This window comes from Alosa pseudoharengus, unplaced genomic scaffold (genome assembly GCF_046254945.1).
Source record: "Alosa pseudoharengus isolate Yale_2024_CS ecotype anadromous, Long Island Sound unplaced genomic scaffold, YU_APseudo_1.1 YU_APseudo_1.1_scf_11, whole genome shotgun sequence".
NCBI lineage: Eukaryota > Metazoa > Chordata > Actinopteri > Clupeiformes > Clupeidae > Alosa > Alosa pseudoharengus.
In genome coordinates, this window is record NW_027468576.1 from 20,498,083 (window position 1) to 20,521,933 (window position 23,851).

The window sequence follows — 23,851 nt, forward strand, 5'->3', positions numbered from 1 at the left end:
GCTTTACAACAAAGCCATGATCGGGTCTGTAGTAGAGTCCCCAATCCAGACAAAGAACACCCACCTAAACTGCTCTTAACTTTTCTGATCAATACAATATTTTAGAAAAAAAGAGAGATGTTGAGTGAGTTGAGTGTGTAAGTGAGTTGATGTGCCAGTGTGTGAGAGAAAGAGAATTGGGAGGATATGGGTTGCTTAGTGGAAAAGATGGGATGGTAGTTGTGCTGGCTGGCATGACCTCATCCTCTCGTCAACCTCGAGAGAGTATGAGCTCATAGCTGTCCTGAGGAGGCGTTCACTGGTATTTTATCATCTTAGCCTCTCACACAATCCACTCTGATTTCAACAGCCTACCCGGAAAATGACACACCTAAACGAATGAAATGCATTCTGCAGAAGACAAATGTGTTGTCTGGTGAAGTGTAGGCTATGATTATACCCACTTGATTTGCTCTGCCTCTCTCTGTCTCTCTCTCTCTCTCTCTCTCTCTCTTTCTGTGTGCCTGTGGGAAAGAGAGAGATTATTTATTTAATTGGTGTTGCAAATTTGTGTTTTCACACTTTTTTATTTCAACAAAACTGTTTGTTCTGAAATGTGTCAAGGCATTCTCCGTCTGTACATTGAATAGGATTTTCTCCATTAACATAATGTGACTTGACTTGACTTGACTTGAACATAATTTTAGACTGGAACTTAAGGAATATGACCTACACACCATTAATGGACATTCTTTTATGTGTATGAGGCGTTTTTAGGTATCTTTGAAACAGTGTATGACTACTGTATTTGTATGCCTAGGCTACTATTCATCCATAGCCTATTTGTTGTGTTTAGCCTATGTATTGACATCAACTAATTTTAACCAAGAGATTGTGTAAACATAGAATAGTTTTCTCAGCCACAGGTTTTCCTTTTTGTCATGAATCATCATCAATCATTTTAAATCAACACTGTATTTAATCATATTAAAAGACGTCAAAGTGTAAAATGAATGGCTTGGGTTACTGTTCGAATGCGGCCGTCCCCTTTAAGAGTGTGCTCCCACTCTCGTACTTTACTCACACTCAGTCGGATGCGCCTCGACGTAGCTGAGTGCTGGCTTGTTTTCGCTGGTGGCTCGCCACCTCTCTCTCTCCTTTTCTTTTTGTTTTAAGTAGAAACATAGGTCAGAAGCATAGCTTTCCTATCTACAGAACCTTCGTAGGAAACAGAAGGAAACGCAGTAATTGCACAGAGGCAGAAAATACATCTCGTTCATGCGTTTGGGAATTGTCTACTCTTGTTGGAATTTTCTAATCTGAAATTGCATCGGTTATCTTATCACGTTTGTGCGTTTGTTTCATATAGTTGGATATCAAGTAAGTAGCCCTCGTCAAGTTACTTTTAATGCAATGCGTTTAACTCCTTGTGTGGTTGGCATTTAGTCAGCATTAAAAATGCCCCTGTGGAATTGAGAGCAAAATTGCTGACCGTGTACATTAAAAGAAAACAGACAGCGATAGGTCAATGTTCAATGGCTACAACGGCAGACGCGTCTCAGGAATAGTAGTGCTGAGTGTGCATATTGTTGGAATAATTGTGAAATTCCCATCACGCCTGTAAATGGACTATGGCTGTTAAAAGTAACCTTTACTCATATTGGCATAAGTTATCTGATAAGTAGCCTACCTTAAATTGTAAATAGTAATGCCAGGCTTTGTCAAAAACACGAGTGAGGTCTCAGTAAAGAAAGCACTGCAAAGTGAATAGGCTATAGTTACAGTCATTAAAATCCATTGGAAACAACCATACTATAAAAGCTTGATCAGTGTCCAATCTTGTTTCTACTAATCTAATTTGCAGAGGAATCATATCAGAGCCCAGAAGATACTGACTCGTACCAGCTGTTTGCACAGGCAAGGAGAGCAGAGCGTGCGTTGTTAGGAGTCTTGAAGGGGAAGCTACACCTGCGTCGGGAGTCGGCTGGATTGGGATTATCGTCATATTTAAAACCAGTTGCCGTGACATCTGAATAGATTGTTATACCCACATGGCCTTCGCTTTCAGGCCCATATGCAGACGTTTACATAAGTTGCTGTCAGGATGATTATGAAACTGTTGAAAGCAGTTTATCACACACGTATGTGGCTGTTTTGACTTTTGTTATCTGGTCAGTGTGCGTTGTAGCAATGGCGAAGTGGCTGAAAGACTATCTAAGTTTTGGCAGCAAGCGTATGCCACCCCAACCACCTACGCCGGATTACACGGAGAGTGAGATATTGAAGGCATATCGCCTCCAGAAGAGTTTAGATTTCGAGGACCCCTACGAAGACCCGGAGAACCGTTCAAGAAATGACTCTGGAACAACTGACACATCCCTGTCTGCTTTCGGGTCTCCAGTGAAATCCAGCACCACTCTGGATGGGAAAGTTGTGTCACCCAAACATCGGCTCATAAAAGTCGACTCTCAAGATTTGGGGAGAACCAAGATCCTCCTTAGCTCAGTTTCCCCCGAAGAATCACTGGAACCCGTAAGTTATTCTTGATTTCTCCTGGTGTGGCTAAAAACAATATTGCTAGGATATGTCATCGTTACAGCCCCCTTACAGACATGACGCATGGACTGAAGTTTTATACTAACCAAGAAATAAAAGCAGGCCTATAATAAGAAGATTATCAAAACAGCAGTGTTATGCATTTTAAGGTACGCAGTCTAATGCTGTCTTTATAGGTTAATACGCCACAAATTACAGTCCTCACTAAATTATGGATGAGTGTTTGCTTTCACATGAAGCGGTGTCCCATCGGGAACGTATGACCAAATTCAATAGCCAGCCTACCCAGCTCGGTCCCTACAGCCGTCCGTGCCCAATCAGGCGTAAACCTTCAGACACCGCACGGCACCAAAAGCGAATAGTGTTTACTTCGTTGTTTTTATTACGAGTCAGCCTACATCTAATGACTCGTAACTGTTGAGCTATTATATAAGCTACACTGTCAAACCTGTGGACTGATATTTGGTCTGTTCTTTAGCCTATTCCTAAATACGCTATACATTGTCCCCCAGCCCATGACCCAACTGAAAGTAAGATGTAGGCTATGCGCGAGCGATGCTTTAGCGCCTTAATTAGTTTCCCCTCCCTTGTCTTTTTTCAAGGGCTTCTACGTGGCAAACAGGCTGCTGTGGCCGTCTAATTAATAGAGCACAATCCATCGCCACGCACTGGAAATTCTCATTATTGAATTAACTAGGGTGTTAACACAGAATGGTTTTCGTGAGCTGGCGTCAAACGGGAATTGAGTCCCTTGCGTGTGGAGTCTTTTTAAATTGTGGCTGTTTTCGACCGGTAACTGTGTGCAGTCGGTGGCTTCGACCACGGTTTGTGTCGCCATATGGCTGCCTTTGTAGTTTGTCATGGTGCCAGCTGACCAACGACTTCCCCCTGCGAGAGGATTGAAGAACAAATGTTCTCCTCAACAAAGCCATCAATGCTCCCCACCTATTTCGTTCCCTTTGGTTAGCTTTTGGATATATTTCAGAGACCGAAATATTTGGTTTCTACAGAAGGGACCTCTCCTGTCTCCTATCACATAGAGAGGCACACATTCCAAATACACTTCAATGGGAGATTAGTTGCACTTTTGGAATAGTCTCAGTGTGAACTGCTGTACATAGCCTAAAATAGCACATTTCAGGACTCAATATACAGGAATACAATGAAACCCAAATTAAAAACAATTCCACACAAACCAGACCTGAATTCACCCATCTATGCACTCTTTTGTCCTATCTGTGGCTGAGCCGGTGTGTATGTTTGTGTCTAGTATGCCTGCTGGCATGCGAGTGCGTGATTGATGTTCCTTAGCCCCCACAGGCGTGTTCAGTGTTCCATGCCCTCTGTCTTGCATCAGGTGGTGCCGTCTGCTCCGACAATGGGGGACACAGATTACTCTGATCCATTTGATGCCCGGCTGGACCGGCGCTCGGAGCCGGATCACGGCCCCACTCCGCAGGAGAACAATGGCTACATGGAGCCCTACGAGGCTCAGAGGGTCATCACAGGTGAGTGCCGAGCTTCCGGCAGTAACACCACCAACTTCAGTCATAAAAGGAGGTAAAGCCAATTGATAGGATATACAATATTTCATTTGCTAGTTTTATTTTCACGGATGCCAATCACAGGTAGATCTGGTACTGTAGTTTTTACTGTGGCAGGTAAGGTTTTGAGGGAGCAGGTTAAATTTCACTTAGGCTTGAGCTGCTGCACTGGTAACTTTGTTTTGCTTTATACAAGACTCTCGTAATGATGTTTGTCTAGTGATCTCTTTATGGTTGTGGTATTTTTGTTTTTAAACTCTGACCATGACCTTGGCGCATGGTGTTGAGTCTACAATGGTGATCTTTTAATTCTGTCGGTGTTTTTTCCATGGTTCCCGTGGGAGTCTGGGCAGCTGTTTAATCAGTGTGTGTGTGGGTGTGAGTGAGCGTTTATGTGTGGTGTGTCTACACTATGCATAGCAAAAGCCTTTTGCTTTGTTGCTCAGGACTAACACTGGGAAGTGTGCAGTAGTGGTGTTACACGGCGAAGTCTAGGCCAGACAGTTCGGTAGCGACGAGTGAAGAATGCAGAGCCAAATAAAACAGCTTCTCGCCCCTCTGTTTGTGGTTCCATCTGCACCATGGCTGAATGTGTGCAAAGACTGGCACGGCCTGAAGGACGCTGAGGGTTCAGTGGTGACAGGCAGAGGCACTCAAGCCTAGCCTATGTGTCTGGAGGGAATTTCCTTTTTAGAAATGTATTTACGCACATGCACACATACATTTGCATGCAAACACACAACATTTTCATAGTAGATATCTACACATATACATGTTGCACCTTCTGGTTGTTTTTAAATATAAATATGGACAGGCAGTAGTCTGTACCTGATGCTCTTATTTCACCAACCCACTATTCCACTTAATTCCTTGGATCCTCTCTCTCTCTCTCTCTCTCTCTCTCTCTCTGTCCTACTCGCTGTGCTCAGGTACGGATCAGAGAGTACAGTCACTCTGTGCTGCTGTCTGAAAGACTTAACATCAAAACAGTCCTTGTCACCCCCTCACACACACTCGTACCCCTCTCCTCTCCCCACTTCTGACGCCTCCAGGCTCTTTCCCCTGGGCCTCTGTTGTCGCCATGGAGACAGATGGGGCGCCCGGTAGTGGAGTGTCATCTGAAGGTTAAAGTTTGCCTCTTCACAGCCCCTCCTATTCTCTCCCTCTCATGCTCATATTTTCTCTTTTTTTCTCATTTTCCTGTTCTCCATTCCTCCCCTCCTCCCTCTCCTCCCTCCCTCCCTCACTCTCTCTCTCTCTCTCTCTCTTACTCACACACACACACACACACACACACACACACACACACATTCACACACACATTCACCCACAGCCTCTATGTGTGTTCACACCTAGGGCTCCCCACCTTTTGTATCTTAAACAGAGACCATATTTTCTCTGTCACCCTCAGCAGTCCCTTGGGCTCCACACAGCGAAGTCTATAACTTGACCGACTGCAAACCTTGCCTGTTTGTACCCCCATCTTAATGTTCTGTATGATGTCACACCCTACATCTCTCCACTCAAATGAACAAAATATCCAGCGATCCCATAGATGTCCTGGTGACATTTATAGATGGCTACGCCAAGGTCGTGTGTGCAGATGTGGGTTTCGGTTGAAGGCCATGCGTGGGTTGTGCGTTAGCTGCTTTGGCTCAACAGTGCGATGAGGGGGACTCCAGTGCAGCGCAGTCCAGAGTAGGCACGCAGACGATGAGTGAGGCTTAACACCCCCCGCCCCAACCCCCGCACCAAAGGGACTGGCCAGTGAAACAGGATATCTGCATTGTGAGACAGGGCCCCACTGCCGTGATGGAAAGCAGTGACCGAGAACACTGAGCCGTGAGAACAGGACCCCAGCACTGCTGACTTGTGGAGATAAATCAAAGAGCAGGAACATGAGACAGCTGTTAGATAGTGGAGAGATGGAGGACGAAGTGGACCTCAGTGCCATGAGACAGGTCAGGGACATTAGGATGCAGTAGAAAGGCAGGACCCATCGCACCAGATACGCAGTGGGACAACATGGTGACATCAATGACTTGAGCCCCACTTCATCAATGACTGACATCACTGGAGCCCCACTTCATACATACTAGAGATAAAGAAAGCCAGAACTCTGAGGCAAGACGGGTATCTAGGGTTGTGGAGATTGTAACCGAGACGAGGGCCTCTAACTCTGCTAGAAAGAACATCAATGAAGGAAACAAATGAAGAGTTAGCCTCCAGGACAGTTGTGCTTTTGCATATGCATTTGAGTGAAGAGCTATGGATCCCGAGCTCTAAACAGGGACTATATGGAATCGCAAGCTAATCAGCTGCAGCGCCCGTGCCTCTCCTGGCGCTTCGGGCTTCACTCGAAAGCCCTTCCATATGACGCCTGAGCCTGCAGCAAGCTGTGCAAACACGCTTCCTGCCCCCCACTCCTCCAGGCCTCCTCTCCCTCTCCCTCTCTCTCTCTCTCTCTCTCTCTCTCTCTCTCTCTCTCTCTCTCTCTGCACACTGCTCATAATTAATCACTCTCTTCTGGTGGGGCAGACCAGGAGGATGTGGAGCTCATTTCTCTCTTTCTCCTTCTTATCTCTGTGTGGCGCAGAGGAGGACTGAGTTGTCTGCGGGGTACGCAGAGAATTGGGTTTGGTGGAATAAAAAATGATATTTGAATAAACATAAGTACTGTGAAGTAATTAAAAAGACTGTTGGGCTTCTTGAGGAATTTTCAAAGGCGCTGAAACATCACCAGTGGTGTCAATTCACTAATGGTGTGTATCATTTCCTCGTCTGTTTTTGGAAACAGCAGATACTAGTATTAGTTTTTCTCTATCAGTGTCAAACAGAAACATCTACTCAAAGGTTAAATGTTTTTTTATTGTTCTTATCAATTAATTCACAGTGACATGAAGTCTTTTGAAAATGGAGTCAATCACAGGTGGTATTTTTCATGAATCCTCTTGTCATTTCATTTTCTAGTTACATTCCATTTCTAGCCTCACAAACCCAATGAACCTCACTATTAATTGCTCACTTTAGGGTGTTGGGAACCTGTACTTATGTTTTAGCATTAATCTTGACATTGTATCCAGGACTACTAAGGCATAGGGGGCAGTCAAGAGGAACTAAAAAGGAGCCAAAATCATGCCAGCAGGTTGAATAGAATTACCATGCCATTGTTCGCTGTGAAGTACTTGGGGTGTATTAATAATTAACATTTTAATTAGTTTCTCTCTCTCTCTCTCTCTCTTCCTCTCTCTTCCTCTCCCTTCCTCTCCCTTCCTCTCCCCTCTCTCCCTCAGAGCTGCAGCGTGGTACTACTGTGGGCTGGGGCCGAGGAGGAGTCCAGCTGTACGACACCCCGTACGAGGACAAGAGCCTGGTGCCAGCAGAGGAGGAGAGGGAGAGCCGCCTGCCGCAGGACGACGAGAGGCCAGCGGACGAGTACGACCAGCCCTGGGAGTGGAAGAAAGACCACATCTCCAAGGCTTTCGCTGGTACATTCTCTCAAGCACTATTTCCCCTTAAAACGTATTTTCCCCTTAAAACTCCGATGATTTTCCCTTTTTTGCTCTCTCTCTCTGTCTGTGACTGTCTCTTTGACTCTCTGTCGACACACAGATTAAACACATCCTCCCTTTTAACTGATTACTGTCTTTGTCCCCCTTTAAAGCGTTAATGTTTTATCTGTATTCCTCTCTTATCTCTCTCCAGTCTTTCTTATCCGTTATGCAAATGACAGATGACATATACCCTGCTGTTTATGTCGTCATGTACGCTTACATTTCCCATTTACCCTGTCTTTCTTCTTTGTCTCTCTGTAGTACAGAGTTATATTAAGCAAAACATAAAAGTGCACATTTATGCTCGTGTCTGTAAAGGGCGTCTAGCCCCGCAGGCATTTGATCTGTGTGTGGGTGTGTGTGTGTGTATGGGTGTGCATATATGTATGTGTGTGCACGCTTCTATTAGAGTGGTTGTACCCAATTAACTGTGTGTGTGTGTGTGTGTGTGTGTGTGTGTGTGTGTGTGTGTGTGTGTGTGTGTGTGTGTGTGTGTGTGTGTGTGTGTGGTGGGCAGTCTAGCCTATAGTCATAACATAAGTGCATGCTCTAAGTGGCAGGTTGCCTAATTGAGCCACAGTGGTGGCGTCAGTGGGGTCAAGGTTACAGATCTAAATCAACACGGGTGCTCCTGTTGGTCTGCTGCATCTCCGTGCTCTATTTCAGCACTCTCCATCCCTGCTCCTCTCCATCTCGCTCTCTATCTCTTTAAGTTAATTACGCGCTCGCCTGTGCATGAATGATGTAGAGCTAATGAAGCCGGTGGTCAGTGGCGGCGATTGCCCGGAGCCAGTGTGAATCACGTGACTGGGGTGAACGCAAGAGAATGAGGGGTGAGAGAGGTGTGTGTGAAGGGGAGAGAGATAGAGAGAGAGAAAATGAGAAGTGTGTGTGAGAGAGAGAGGGAGGTGTTATCAAGATGTTACCTTGCAGACAATTTATCCTCCTCTGTGCTGCACTCTCTGTGCCAATTTCTGCCAAATGTGCGCTTTTGGAATGGGATCGCTTACAGGGTTGTTAGCAGGGTGGTGGTGGGGGGTTCAGGAGGTGGAACAGGAGGCCTGGGCAGCGGACGCGGTCAGAGGTACCTGCCTCCCGCAGCACATGGCCTGTTTTAGCAGACTCCATTTTGCTGCACAGAAAAAAACACATCCACATGCACTTTTATCCATCCATTTTTTTCATCCAGAAACCCATCCATATATTCATGCAAAATAAAATTGCAGTAGCTGGGCCAGTGTTTCACTGTGATATGAAACCCCACGGAGGCAAGTGTGAGAGCGCAGGGCCCATGCCAAGAAGTGATTGAGAGGCAGCCCACGTCCATAGGAACGACTCTATGCGCGTCATGGGAACAGGCCTGTCAGTGCAACACATGAATCCGTACCATGTCGGCCGTGGCACAGTGTCACATGAGTTATGGCTCCTCAACATGATGGCGTGAAGACCACATAAATGTGTGGTATGGGAGGAGTGACGGGGTGTGTGTGTGTGTGTGTGTGTGTGTGTGTGTGTGTGTGTGTGTGTGTGTGTGTGTGTGTGTGTGTGTGTGTGTGTGTGTGTGTTTGAGAAGAGCGAAGCTGACAGAGGATGGAGTTTAGCACTAATCTGATTTGAGCGCGGCACAGCGGACGAGACCGAGACCCCCTTCACTGAAGCTAGCCCTCCTAAGAGCCCACAGAACAGAATTAATGACAGTAACCCAGAGAGAGAGAGAGAGAGAGAGCACATGAGTAAGAGAGAGAGTGAGAGGGTGACCGGGAGGGAGAAAGAGAGGTGGGTGATGGAGGGAAAGGGAGATTGATGCCGAGTGATGGAGGGAGGGAGGGAGGGAGGGAGGGAGGAGAGATAGAGGGCGGGGGGTTAGTGGGTGTGCTGGGAAATGGGAAAGAGCGAGGGTGTGGAGGGGATGGAAAAAGGGAGAGGGAGGGAAATATGGACGAAGAGGGGGAGCAGTGGATGGATGGAGAGAACAGGCAAGGGAGAGGGAGAGCGGGAGGGAGAGAGATGAAGTGTGATTGAGAGGGAAAGGGGTCGCCGCTATTGTGGTGTGTTCCAATCAGTCACACACTGACACCTCCTCCCTGACGGAGGCCTGTAGCCCCCCCTGCAGCACTGACAGGACCGCCCTCTCCTATTACACACTCACACACACAAACACACATGCATTCAACACATACATACACACTTGCATACAACACATACACACACACACAGAGACACACACACACACACACACACCCCTGCTGCTGTGACACAATCACTCAGATAACCCTCTGCAGGGTGCATGGGGGTCCTGCCAGCAGCCTTTCTCTGCACTCTTCATCTCCACACACAGACACACACACACACACACACACACACACACACACACACACACACACACACACACACACACACACACACACACACACACACACACACACACACACACACACACACACACACACACACACACGTGTTCACACATCCCTAACAGCCCCCTCCCCTTTCTCGTACCACCTTAGAGGAGATAATTACCACCATGGTGCAGTGAAGGACAGAGTGACAGATTAAAAAAAGGATCGAGCCAAAGACAGGGATGAATTGAGATAAAGGGAATGCCTTTAACACAAGAACATCCATTTTAATCCACAGAGAATGTGTGCGTGCGTGCGTGCGTGCAAATGGAGCCAGCAACCCATGCTGGACAGGTTGGCATCAGTGGGTCGTCCGGCTCCAGCGAGACGTGTTGCTGTCAGGCGTGCGTCCAGTCACTCTTAATTAGGGCGGCCCCTAAGCTGTCACCGATTACAGCGGGCATTAATTACTCTGAATGGTCGGACACGTCAGCTCAGAGAGCCGTGTGCCTCGGGCCACCGAGCAGCCATTACGGAGTTAATCAGATGGAGAGGGTCCATGATACTCCACCACCACCACCATCAGCACCACCCCCCGTACCCACACCTAACATGCTCACACTCTGAGAGGAGCGTTTCTCATGGAGATGAAATGTGTTTTTTTATCCTTTGTTGTAAATATTTCCATTGATTTCAAATGAGAAGCCTAGATGCTTTCTTTTCCCACGGACATGGCAGGCATTTCAGCTGGATTTCTATTTGGGCTCTCTTTGAGAGGGTGCGTGTGTGCATGCTTGGAAAATCAATCTTCCATGCGTGAAGAGTTTGACTAGCTACAGAGAGTGTAAAGAGGAGTCTCTCTCTCTCTCTCTCTCTCTCTCTCTCTCTCTGTCTCTCTCTGTCTCTCTCTCTCTCTCTCTCTCTCTCTCTCTCTGTCTCTCTCTCTCTCTCTCTGTGTAGCGGTGAAGCTATGACTGTGCCACAGCACAAGTGTGTGAGCGCATGCAAGTCCCACTCGTGTGCAGTAGTGTGCATGTGTCTGTGTGTATGAGTGAGATTTGTAGCTCGTGTCCTACTCTGTCAGCCCTCTGTCGGGAGGCCCCAAGGGAGAAGACAAGCTCTTCCATCAATTTACTCTTTTCCATCTCTCTCTCTCTCACTCTCTCTCTCTCTCTCTCTCTCTCTCTGTCTCTCTCTCTCTCTCTGTCTTTCTCACTGCCCCCCTCTCTCTCACTGTGTGAAAGCATCAGTGACATTAATGAAAAGACATGTCCTCTGCGATTCCCTTTCCCCCTGCCCCCATTAACATGCTGGGGACGAATATAATAAAAAGAAGAAAATAGATGTGGAGAGTAGCAGAGGAGAGGGGGAGCTTTAAGTGGTGCGTCGAGAGCAAAAAAAAACCCGGAGAATGGGAAGAATAGAGAAATGAGAAAAATAGAAGCCGGTACCTCTCCCGATGGAGGGAGGCCAGGGAATTTGAGGTTTGTGTGCTGGCTGTACTATGGAGCGGAGATCCACCACCACCACCATCATCCTCCTCAACATCTGACACCATGTCATTGTCACGATATAAAAAAACATCCTGAAGGATGCACTCCAAATATATTCCAGCACACCATGGATTTGAGCTCTTTTTTTTGTGCACGTATGGGATTTTTCATTTCATTTAATTTTGAATTGGAAAGATTAGATTAAAAATTGTGGTATGATTGGTAGATTTCTCCACTGACAATATTTCCCACTTGATATTTTGATATGTTTTCCTACTGAGAGAGTGGGAAGGTTGTGGTAACATCATGCAGAGTTGAGTGTTTTCCAACGGAGACGAGGATGAGCGCTCCAAAAAGAGCAAGAGAGAATGCAATAATCATTTTATTATGCTTGGCCTCGGGATGCTAACACGCTACATACTTACACATTAATCAGATCACTCACACACAACAACATCCACTATGTTTATATATGCATGGTGTAGCCAGGCATACCTGGCTGGAGGTGATGCTTCTGTCCTACATTAGGAACTACTTACAAACACTATTAACAGGATACAGTATGCAACTTGTATGTCAAAATCTGTAATTCCTCTAGGGAAAAAATGGAACATAAAAATGAATCTAATGAGAAATGTCTACCCTAGCACACTACCGTGCTTTTTAATCTGATTGGAACTGTAGAACTGAAGTGTCAGGCCAGTGCATATCCACACAGAAAAAGCAGCTTAGCATTGGAGATGAGGAGGAGCATCTGCAGCAGACTGTCTCATTGCCTCGTCTCTTACAGTGTGAGCCGCTCCACATGGCCCCGGTAATGCAGAGAGGGGTGTTAATTGCGTCTCATTAGTGCAAAGTAGATTCCAACTCGTCGAGTGGAAATTGGATGCATTACCACATGTTTCATCGTACCGCCGTACCATCGTGCCATATGAGGTCTTCCTCCTTTGTGTTTCCATATTCGGGGTTCTATTACAGGTTGAAATGAATAGGAAAAAACATGAGAAAATGAGATTCTGAGGGCCTTAAGGCACACTGCTGCTATAACAAACAAAGCCATACAAGTCTGCACCTTTTGTTATCTCTCTCTCTCACTCTTTCTGTGTGTTTGTGTGTGTGTGTGTGTGTGTGTGTGTGTGTGTGCTGTATTTCTCTAGTCCCTTTGTCATTCTCTGTAATGAATAACAAAGCCACAGGTTCCTGTTGTTTTTCTGCCTGCTTCAGCAGGAGTCCAGATGTGACCTTAGTGTTACAGTTCAGTTCAGTCTCTCTCTCTCTGTCTCTCTCTCTGTCTCTCTCTCTCTCTCTCTCTCTCTCTCAATTCAATTTTCAATTCAAGGTTGCTTTATTAGCATGACTGTAAGTACAGTGTTGCCAAAGCACAATTAAAACAGCATAACAATTAGAACATTGACAGCATTAAGGGAAACAGTAACATGTAACATGAAAATTGTGTGTATACCCTCACTTTCTCTCTCTCCTACACACACACCCACACACACACATACACACACACGCACACGCACACACACGTAGGCATGTGGTCACACACACACACACATACTGCACACACACACACACACATACACACACAGACAGCATACACATTATAACACATTGGATTAAGTACAGACATTAGGTCGGGCATTCTCTCTCTCTCTCTCTCTCTCTCTCTCTCTCTCTGTCTCTCTCTCTCTCTCTCTCTCTGTCTCTGTCTCTCTCTCTCTGTGTGCCTGAAAGGGACCTAGAGAGTGTGTGTGCCTGAAAGGGACCTGGAGAGTGTGTGTACACAGGGTAATGTAAATTGTGTGTGTCTTGAGGGGAGTTGCTGAGAGGGTCTGTTAATGTGTAAGGATGTGTCATGTGTGTGCTTTCTTTGTTTTAGTCTTTGCATCCTTGTGTGTGTGCACGTGGGGAATGACCAGTTGCCCTTTATCAAGCTGACACATGCTGACAGACTGAGGAGAGGGGTGCTGTGATGTCACATAAAGGTCATCAGTCGGTAATCTAGAAGTCACAAATCACATTGGGTCATACTGACAAACTGACACATCACAACCAGCTAAACATGTCCCCCACACACACACACACACACACACAAACACACACACACACACACACAAACACACACACACACACACACACGTGCACACGCACTCACGCACTCACAATCGCACACACATACACACACACACACAAGCACACACTCACACACACATGCACACACTCACACAGCCTTCAGTGCCATTTCCATGTGCCCTAATATCATAAATCTGCACAGTCCCCGTGCCATGGAGGGAGGAGAGTCAGTTCAGTTATAATCAGTGTTGTGGGCGGGGGGATTGGTGAACACTTCTGACACTTGTCATAACAAGTTACATGAAACATAAATAGACAAAGATCTGGTTTTCCTATGATTTCTCTGGAGCTGTATTCCAAAAGTGTGTGAGAGAGAAAGAGAACAGACTGAGCGCAAAGCAAACGTGTTCGTCTACATGTAAGTGTGAGTGATTGAGGGTGTGTGTACACAGAGGAGAGGTGGACCAGGTCACTGTTTAATCACGGCTCCGGGCCTTCGTCTTCCCAGACGGGCCATTGTGCCTCGGTGCCACGCATCAATAATTCACCCCGAGCCGGGGAAAGTGCCGGAGTGTGTCTGCCCCTTCAATAATTAACCAGAGAGCCAGCAGAAGAAAGACACGGCAGAGAGGGCGAGTGATGTATGAAGTGGTGTGTTTCTTCTCCTCTAAATGGCTGTTATGCGCCTGCCTTTCATGTCTGGGGGCATGGGGGACCTGGCAGAAACGGGGGAGGCAGCTGGAGGCAGAGCGGCCTTCTTATAGAGATGTCATAGCCCTCTCCCGTTTGACAGAGTGCATGGGTATGTTTGTTATGGTGTTGTGGATATTTATGTGTGTGTGTGTGAGAGGGAGGGAGAGAGAGATATGTGGGTCATTATAGTGTGTGACATGTATATGTGCAGTTGTGTATGTGTATGACTTACTGAGAGGGTGTGTGTGAGAGTGTTTGTCTGTGAGGTGCTGAAACGGCATTGCAAGCACTACATCATGATTGCTTTGTTTTATAATGAGCTGTGTAGGATCCCGTCACATGCTATTGTGTCTCTTCCCCTCTCTCTGTCTCCCGCCATCTTCCTTCTCTTGTCTCTTTATCCTCCCCTCACTGAGCTGAGCTCCGCAGCCCAGCACTGTACACATCACCATGTCTCCTCTCTCTCTCTCTCTCTCTCTCTCTCTTTTGTCTTCCTCTCTCTCTCTATCTCCCTCTCTCTCTCTCTCTCTCCCTCTCTCTCGTGCCTCCTGTCTTGCTCCTCTCTTCCTCCTGTCATGTCCCTGTATCATCCCATCCAGCTCTTCCTCTCTCCCTTTTCCTTTTCCTCTCTTGTCATTTCTTGTAACGGTCATCTTTCTCCCTTTTCTCTCTCCATCTCGCCAGTTGTTTTCCTGCCCTCAGTGCTGGCTTTGCTCCCTTGACCTCTCCTCGCCGTCTTCCTCCTCCACTGTTAATCTCTCTTCAGTCATCCTGTCTTCTCTTTTCTTTGCGCTTCTTTTTCTCTCCTAATTATCTTCGCTCGCTGTCCTTCACTTATCTGATGGTGCAGTTTTGCCCTCCACTTCTTGTTTGTTTCTGAAGTCTCGTCTCGTCTCATCCGTCTCACTTTACTATTTCTCTGCCACTAACATGATCTGCTCTGCTTTTGTCTTTACACATGAATCATTGGTCTTTCTTTCTATCTCTCTCTCTCTCTCTCTCTCTCTCTCTCTCTCTCTCTCTCTCTCTCTCTCTCTCTCTCTCTCTCTCTGCGCTTGTGTATTGTGCTGTCTCAGACATGACTGAGTGTACTGAGAGGCCTTGGCCCCCTCCGGTGGGGCAGCTGGAAGAGGAAGATTCTCCCCTTAACGACCAAGGTGACCTCTAACCCCTGGGAGTCTCACTTTCCTCTCCTGCTCACCTTACTGTCCACCCTCTGCCCACCCCCTGAGTACTGTCCTGCATCTGCCCTTCCGCCCACGGACCCTGGCATTGGCCTTGTGATGACCAGCCTGCTGAGTCATGCCGCCCCCGCTGGTACCACAAGGGCACCCTCCTCTCCCTCTCCAGAACCCCAGCCACATTCCTCTGATGTTTGGTCAACACCCTGTCTGCTTCCCTGAGATCCTCCAGCATCAGAGTCCAACTTTACCCCCTCCCCACACCCCTCAGACTGAATGTGGTCCGGTCAGGGCTCACAGCTCACTCTGAATGCCTTTGATATCCCTCCTCTAGTCTGGACAGAGCTAGCATGCATGTGCCTTCTGCCTCAGCTGATTTCCCTGTGGCCCTACCAGACTCGGCTCTCTCTCTCTCTCTCTTTCCCTGATGGACATCACTCCTCTATGCAGTTTGTGCCTTTGAAATGCAAACAAGCTTGCATCCAGTGTGACAGCCTGCCTTGGCGTTATACATATACTGCTTTTATGTTGCTTGTGCAGTCAATCTGAACTCCTTCTCTGTACTCATGTTGTTATGGGTTTGTGTACTCCTAGTAGACATAGGTCATGTTTCTCCTGTGTTAACATCTCTCTCTTTCTCTCTCCATTGGCTCTCATTTTCCTCTCTCGCTGTCCCTCTCCAGTTCAGTTTGAAGGTGCCGAATGGGACCGGTCTTCCTCCCCCACCGACCGCCTCCGACCCCCCAGATCCTCGCCTCTCGCTGCGGGCAGCATGAAGTTCCGCAAGCCCTCGGAGTCCCTCACCCTGATGGGAGAGCGGGTGGACCCCACTTTACCCCTGGAAAAGCAAGTGTATGTACTATTCCAGTGACCGTAGAAACCCCGAAAAAGAGAATCGTGGCGATATCTTGCTGTCTTGGTCTCCTATTGTTTTCACCTTGTGTAGACATTTAGATACCTGTACACAAAAGCTAGAAGTGGTGACACCGCTGAATCATGTTGGGATGGTCATTTAAACCCATTGAAAATACAAAGTCATTTGTGAGTGATATTGTCTACCATGAGGCAACTCTGGAAGTCCCAAGACCCATATTCACAGTAGAGTTGTGTATAACTACTTTTGTCGGAGCTCGCTATATTGTTGTGTTTTGTCTGAGCTGAGGCAAAGTGATCCTCATTAACTCTCGGCTGCTCTGTATATCCTAGCTCAGGTGTTAATAGGATGAGGCCAGTGCGCTACCATGGGACAGGTGTTTTATCAGCAGTGATGTTTGAAATCCTCTTTAAGACTCTCATACGGCGCCTAATGTTTGTAATCACCGTTGAGCTCTGTGGGTTGGCTCATTATCTTACACAGTCAACAGCAGCTGGCTGTGGGGCTTTCACAAGAGCTAAACAGCCTCAGGAGTGTATTCCTCCACATCCATAGCACCTAAACAGCTTTTACTTAGACTCTTATTTGGTTAACAGTTTGTAGATATGTCTTTTGAAATTTGTATTGTTTTTGCTGAGATATGAAGATATACAACAGGACTCCAGGGACTGTTTTAGTTTGTTGTAATGCTGTTTGGCTTCCACAATGCACACACATGTTCCAATCTTGGACCATGTGCTAAAGGGTTGTGAAGATGTGTTTTCACTCGTTTATGGCATAAGCTGCACGAAGAGGCTCACTTTGCTGATTGTTATGCAAGATGCCATTTTCCACTTTTACATTATGCTATACTCTGCAGTTAGTTTGATGATAAGATAATGGAGCAGTCTTTATTAGCTCACAGAAGTGGGCTTGAACAGGGTCTATGCAGTCTAGGCTAAGTGTGTGTGTCTGTGTGTGTCTGTGTGTGTGTGTGTGTCTGTGTGTGTGTGTGTCTCTCAGGTGGTACCATGGGGCTCTGTCGCGAGCGGAGGCTGAGTCTCTGCTGACACTGTGTAAGGAGTGCAGCTACCTGGTCAGAAACAGCCAGACCAGCCATTCCGACTACTCCCTCTCTCTCAGGTAAGCCATACTATCTCTCCATCCCTGTTCTATCTCTCCATCCCTGTCTCTTATATATTGGTCCAACTCTGCTTATCTCTCAGGTAATGTTGGGTTTTGAGCATTTGAGCATTGTTCTCATGCTGGAAGCTTACCCACACGCAAGCATCAGCTTGGCCTATTGGTCTCTGTGGCATTAGCTACTAAAGTATATGAAGAAAGTTCTGGCAGCTCGTGTTTTTGATGAATCCATCAAAGAAAATCCGAACGCAGCATGAATCTGAATTGTGAAAAAACGAATTTACTATGTATTCAGGTTGGGAGGGGAGGATGAATTTAAAGTGCTTTTTGCATCTCTGATATGCATAGCGTGCGGCAATCCTGCAGCTCCTCCAGATATTTCATTCACTACAGGCGCCCATCTGCCCCCTCTCCTCTTCCCCCTCCCCCTCCTCCTCCTCCTCCTCCCCCCTTCTTCTCTCCTTCCTCCTTCTGCAATTCCTCAGTGCGCCAAAGCACTGATTTTCCTCTCAATATTCAATCATCCAGCCCCAGCACTGCTTATCTGTTCAAATCTCTTCCCTCCTAATTATGGTCCTGATCTCTGGCCCGCTGCTCCCCCCCCTACACCCCCCCCGCCCCCCCCCACACACACACACACACACCTCCCGCTCCCTGCCTATGTGTGTGCTGCCTGTGCGCTGTGTGCTAATCACACAGGTAGCCAAGGCGCTCCATCATACTCATGACAACCCAAACGCGTGCTTGCACACACACACACACACAGGCACACACACACAGGCACACGTACATGCTTGTTCGCTCACAGCCGTCCCATCCGCAGGACTAATGAATATGAATCTCCGTCTGTAGACCTCACAGAGGTACGCTTTCGCATGCACACTCGTGTACGCACACACACAGACATCAGAGTCTCTGATCTTGTCAACCTGTGTATGATGCATGGAAGTACATTCTGTGTGTGTGTGTGTGTTTGTGTGTGTGTGTGAGAGACGGAAAGATAGACAGAGTCTGTGATCTTCCCAGCGTGTGTACGTTTTAAAGTAGATGCTGCCGTGGTGCACACTGCTGGGTTGTGGTTGGCGACAGCGTGGTGGCGGTTCCTCACACCGCGCGGCTGGTGGGCTCTGGGGCTGTGCTGGGCTCGGCTGGCGTGCTGCCAGGGTGCTCGGAGACTGATAAGCAGCCGATGTGACAGATATGAGACCTATGAGAGGTTGACAGGTGTGTGTGTGTGTGTGTATGTTTGTGGGTGTGAGTGAGAGAGAGAAAAAGAGAGAGTGAGAGAGAGAGTGTGAGAGAGTGAGAGAGAGAGTGTGAGAGAGTGAGAGAGAGAGTGTGAGAGAGTGTGAGAGAGTGTGTGAGAGAGAGAGTGTGTGAGAGAGAGAGTGTGAGAGAGAGAGAGAGTGAAATCTTAAATTTGGCCTTAATGGCTACTTGTCCAAATCAGTTTTTTGACTGTTTTTTTCAGTGTATGAAGCACTAGATGAAAAGAATTGGGGGAGGTTTTATGTTTTCTTCTTCCTAGTCTATGTTATGTCTCCAGGACCCAGATACTCTTTCTCACATCGGTTTGTGTTTTTACACTTCGAAGTGACCGGCCATAGCCAGCCAATTACAGTGCTTGGGTCTCCCTCCCGTTGCTATAATTAGAAACACATCATCTCAGACTGGGCTGTCTTAAAGGGGAGGTGCGGGGCTCGCAGAAACAAAGACCGCTTCACAAGGCTTCAGAATAATCTTTATCCCATTACAACTACCCATCCAGAAAAGATTATAAGAGACTTGTTTACATCTGGACAGAGTTCAACCCCACAGATATTCAGAAGATAAGTCAATTTCAACCTGGTGTAGAGTGAAAAATATTGGATTGTTAAAGCTTTGTGTAGTCTCACCTCTGAAGAGTGTTCTGTGTTTTTTCTCTCTCGTCAAATGTGCCCGGTAGTCTTTTGTACTAGTGATGTTGTAATTTCGCTTTCAAACAGTATGGAGTGTTGTGATTTCTGTGTAAGTGAAATGAGGCGCTAGTCATTGTTCTTTTAGAATATTGTAAGGAATCCCCACATTCATTTTACTGACCTGCCTTTTTGTTTTTTAAGTCTCTTGTCCAGTGTAGCCAGAGTTTTTTTTTTCCCCCTCTCCCTGTCCTCTCGTTCTTTGTTTACCCTTATCCAATTTTGTCTCCCTCTTATTTGAACAGTTTTATGTTAATGTCACATTAATCTCCCTCTCTCTTTTCTCGTCTCTCCTCAATCTCTCTTTCTCTGTCCATCTCGCTCTCCCCAGGAGCTGCCAGGGTTTCATGCACATCAAGTTCTCCCAGTCCAAGGACGGGAAGTACATCCTGGGCCAGAACAGCCCTCCCTTCGACACCATCCCCGAGGTCATCCACTTCTACACCACCCGCAAGCTGCCCATCCGCGGCGCCGAGCACCTCTCCCTGCTCTTCCCCGTGCTCGTCCAGACCCTCTGAACGGCCGTCGTGGCGCCCGTCGCCACGGGCAACCGGCACCCACAATGCCATTGACTGACAGGGACAGGGGAAGCTTTTCCCTTTTCCTTTCGGAGCGGCCACGGGTGTTCTGCTATTCAGTGGATTTGTTTGGTATTGTGTGGGTACAGGGAGGCGCGGTAATGCGCTTGCTAATCCACCCCCACTCTCCTCCACTCCACCCCTCCGCCTGGCAGGGCCATTCATCTCAGGCCCGCAAATGGACACGTTTGAAGGGATAACACGCACTCAGTCCGCGGAGGGCTTTAACCTAATTAAGGGCCTCTCAGTCCTCGCTACTCAAGTTGTCTTCGCAGAGGAACCATTTGTGCCATTTGACGCACTCTGACTAATGAACACTTAATGACCCAGTTCTGATTGGTCACACAGATCAGATATACGACGTTCGTACACTCCAGACATGCACACGCACCACGGACTGACAGTTTTCTTCCTCTCCCATGGTGCCATTTAGATCGTTTTGATTTGGATGTCCGTTGTGGCCATAGCAGTCATTTGATCTTGATCATTTTGTCTTGATTTGCCAAAGAAGCCGCTGATGGGAAATGCTTATCTGCAGTTGAAATGCTGGCGGACTCCCTCAGGCTTTTTACAGTACAAGTGGACTTTGTACACACAAACACACACACACACACATGGCAAAGGAGTCAAGGCATGCCATTTCTCTACCTACCCAAATTAGTTGAACTAGGCCAGTGGCTATTTCCGAATGTGTGTTGTGGTAAGGTGTAGGGGCTGCTGAGATCCTGCTGTGCCATCTGCATCACACCTCTGCTGCACCAGCCGCCAGAAACAACTGATTACGCCGGGCTGCCAGCGCCATTAAACCCAGTTAGACCCTCGCACCTGTCGCCCCATGCCCCTGGCTGCCAGTCTTCCCCACAGCTGCCATCCTGTGTTGGCGGCAGCCTCATCAAGCCGTTAATGATTCACTAGCATTCCCATCATGGCCACAACCTTCAGTCGCGAAACACGGACAGGATGTTTATTTATTTAACAAGAGTTGCTCTGCGCAGTAGCATAATGATGGTAGTTTTTTTTTTTTTTTGGTTGGTCGTAATCTGGAGAAATATCCTTTATTTAGCAAGTGTGTTTTTATTTTTATGTGGGTATGAAATAAACTTTCTTAATACCTTATTGTGGATGTGTGCGTGTTTTCATTTAGAATCTTTGTCTCCACCTCACGCTGTGTGTGTTTTTAATTTTTTATTTATTTTTTGCTGTTATAAAAAGACCTGCACCACCTGCCGTCACATGTAGTCTTTTGTGAGGCAGCTTGTGCAGGTGGACCGCTTTTCTTTTGGCACAGTTGATGCTGAGCCACACAAAAGCATCCATCTCATGCTGAACAGCATCCCGCATACAGCCTGTGGACCATGCAAGAGCAAAGCAGTTTTTTCCCCAGTGTACTAGACACTGGATTGGCCCCCTCCATTAATCAGAGTGGGGGGGCGGGGTATAGATGGATTGGGGTGGGTGGGGGGGCTTAGGGGAGGGGGAGGGTATTTTGGAGAGGGGGGGGGGTGAGCTCATTATTTCGCTTCTGCTGGAGTTGAGGGTGCTGGGATTGCTTTCATTACAGAGCCAAATGAAAATGGCAGTGGCTGATTACTGGTGTGACGGGGAGCCGGGACGACAGAGCATGCTGTGTGTGTGTGTAAGTGAGGGAGGCAGGCTGTGGCTTCGTCTCTGTGTGAGTAGGCTCTCGTGGCACCATTGTTTAGCGAGAGACAAGAGTTTTTACTGGCTCCGCTGAAAATCTGAGTCTGATGGGAGCACTCGCCAGTGCTGCTCTCCGCTTTAATGAATTGCTATCCAGTGGGAGAGCTAATGATGAGACTCATCGCCTCGGCTGTTGTCTTTACTAACCACAGGTTTCATTAAATGGTGACTCACTTTGCTAAACCTGGGGGAATGGTGTTAAATTAAAATGCATTTTATATTAGAATGTAATTCCTTTGAGGGTAGTATCATTCTCTCTCACTAAGTCAACATTAATATACTTGTGGTCACGTTGCTATGCTGGTACCCTAGAAAACAAGCCATATAAATATGATTTCAGTAGACGAGACAGGCCTCACTGAGTCTTCGGACATGTTTTCCATTGCTATTGTTATTTTGTGTTTACCATCTGAATATTTATCATCAAATGTGTTTTTTTTTTCTCCTGTTCTACTGTTAAATATTGCATTCCTGTCCTTAATATATCCTCAGCAGGCTGATTTCAGTCTGTTGAATCTCATCAAGTGTGGAAATGTGCAGCTGCTGACGGGCTGGTGAGTGACAGGACTGCAGACGTGTGTGTGTGTGTGTGTGTGTGTGTGAGAGAGCGAGAAAGAGTACGGCCACCTGTTTAATCACAATCTCTGTCATGCCAGTCCAAAGCTTGCATGTCTGTGCTTGCGTCTTGCATGCGAGTGTATGTGATAACAGCTGAGGATAACTCTGACGTTATCTGAGCCCAAAACCATTTCACACCGAATCATCCACTTGCACACACACATACACACAGTCTGACTGTGACAGACACCCTCCTCCCCCACCACAGAAATGCAGAAATTGTACCGACACACACAGATAGGCAAGAACTTGTGCCAACACAGTGACAATAGCCATGCAACACATTGAGGATTCACATGTTGAGCTGTGAATGAACCAGCTGTGCCCACAGGCATGTAGGCCTATAATCACATGGTCTCTGGAATACGCCAAGGCATATCTATCTCTTCTGTTTTCACTCTACTGGGTCTGGTCCATCATACCCACTATATACACTCACACAAGCATATCTTGTGACAGGCACATGCTGTGACACACCTGCTCCGTCTGCCATAAAAAAGAAAACCACTGTCCATGGGTCTGTGAGGATTTTTGTGTGTGTGTGTGTGTGTGTGTGTGTGTGTGCGCACAGACACATCTGGATAACAAGTCCTATTCAGAAGTCTTCAGACAGCCCTCCTGAGGTGACACCAGACCACATGCTGCTTGTGGGTTTCAGTGAGGGCACCTTACAATGTAGAGCTGATTGAAGGCAAAATAACTGGAGGTATCTGGAGCAGTAAGTGCCCTGCCGGTCAAGCGAAAAGCCTCAATCAAAGCAGATGTGAAAAGGGACTTCAGGTTTCAAGGACCTATTTGAGAACAATCCTCATTCTATGCATGGTTGATGCCTAAAAGCTAGAAACTGAAGTGTGTGTGCGCACATGCACGTCTGTGTGTGTTTCTGTGTTTGTGTGTATGAGTGTACTCAGCTTACTGTTTGGAACAACTGTGCTGTGTGTGTGTGTGTGTGTGTGTACATACTGAGGGCTGTTGCTGGTCTGGTTTCTCACAGATGACCTTTGGCCTGTGTGTTGTGCAGGAGCAGCTGTTCATGATGACCCAGTCCAGCTGATCACTGAAGCTAAACAACAGCCATCCTAACCCAGCCCTGAGGCTACCCCCTTCCTCCACCTCCAGCTGGTTGGTAAAGCATGCACAAAAGTTAAGGGATTTAGGGGATCGCTCCTTCAGAGGTGTGGTGAGAAATTGTGCCCCACACACCTTCAATATGCCAACTTCAAAAATCTCAAAATCTATCTTTCATTTAATTAAGGGGGTGGCCCCTGACATTTTTTCCACACATTCCTCTCTGCTGTTTAATATGCATAAGACCGGCATACTGTATAAACCAACACTGTGAAAGAGAGGAATGATTCTCTATTACATTGTCTTTGTCACTCTCACACTGTCTCTCACACACACACAGACACACAAACACATTCTTTAAAAAAACTGGCCCACTGAAAGGAGAGAACAATTCCTACCCTAGCACACCCTGCGTAGCTGACCAGATGGAGTCTTTTGTTTACAAACAGAGAGAGAGATTGAATACCCCCAACTGTAAGACAAAGCAGGCAGGCGAGCACAGTGAGGCAGTGCGATC

The 23,851-nt window shown here is 47.1% G+C and overlaps 1 protein-coding gene across 1 annotated transcript; it reads left to right on the top strand.

Moving 5' to 3' along the window:
* Positions 1-1,090: 1,090 nt before the first annotated feature.
* shdb (Src homology 2 domain containing transforming protein D, b) lies at positions 1,091-21,030 on the top strand. The gene is made up of 7 exons (XM_076278354.1): positions 1,091-1,359; positions 1,844-2,511; positions 3,893-4,043; positions 7,373-7,567; positions 16,102-16,270; positions 17,295-17,414; positions 19,701-21,030. The coding sequence occupies exons 2-7, from the start codon at positions 2,170-2,172 to the stop codon at positions 19,885-19,887; spliced, it is 1,164 nt and encodes a 387-aa protein (XP_076134469.1). The 5' UTR covers positions 1,091-1,359; positions 1,844-2,169; the 3' UTR covers positions 19,888-21,030.
* Positions 21,031-23,851: the final 2,821 nt, after the last annotated feature.

What these genes read in the sequence shown, in the direction of transcription:
- shdb (XM_076278354.1), top strand. Translation starts at nt 2,170, where the DNA reads ATGGCGAAGTGGCTGAAAGACTATCTAAGTTTTGGCAGCAAGCGTATG. An exon ending in CCGAAGAATCACTGGAACCC is followed by an intron (nt 2,512 to 3,892) that starts GTAAGTTATTCT and finishes GTCTTGCATCAG; the next exon opens with GTGGTGCCGTCTGCTCCGAC. An exon ending in GACTACTCCCTCTCTCTCAG is followed by an intron (nt 17,415 to 19,700) that starts GTAAGCCATACT and finishes CGCTCTCCCCAG; the next exon opens with GAGCTGCCAGGGTTTCATGC.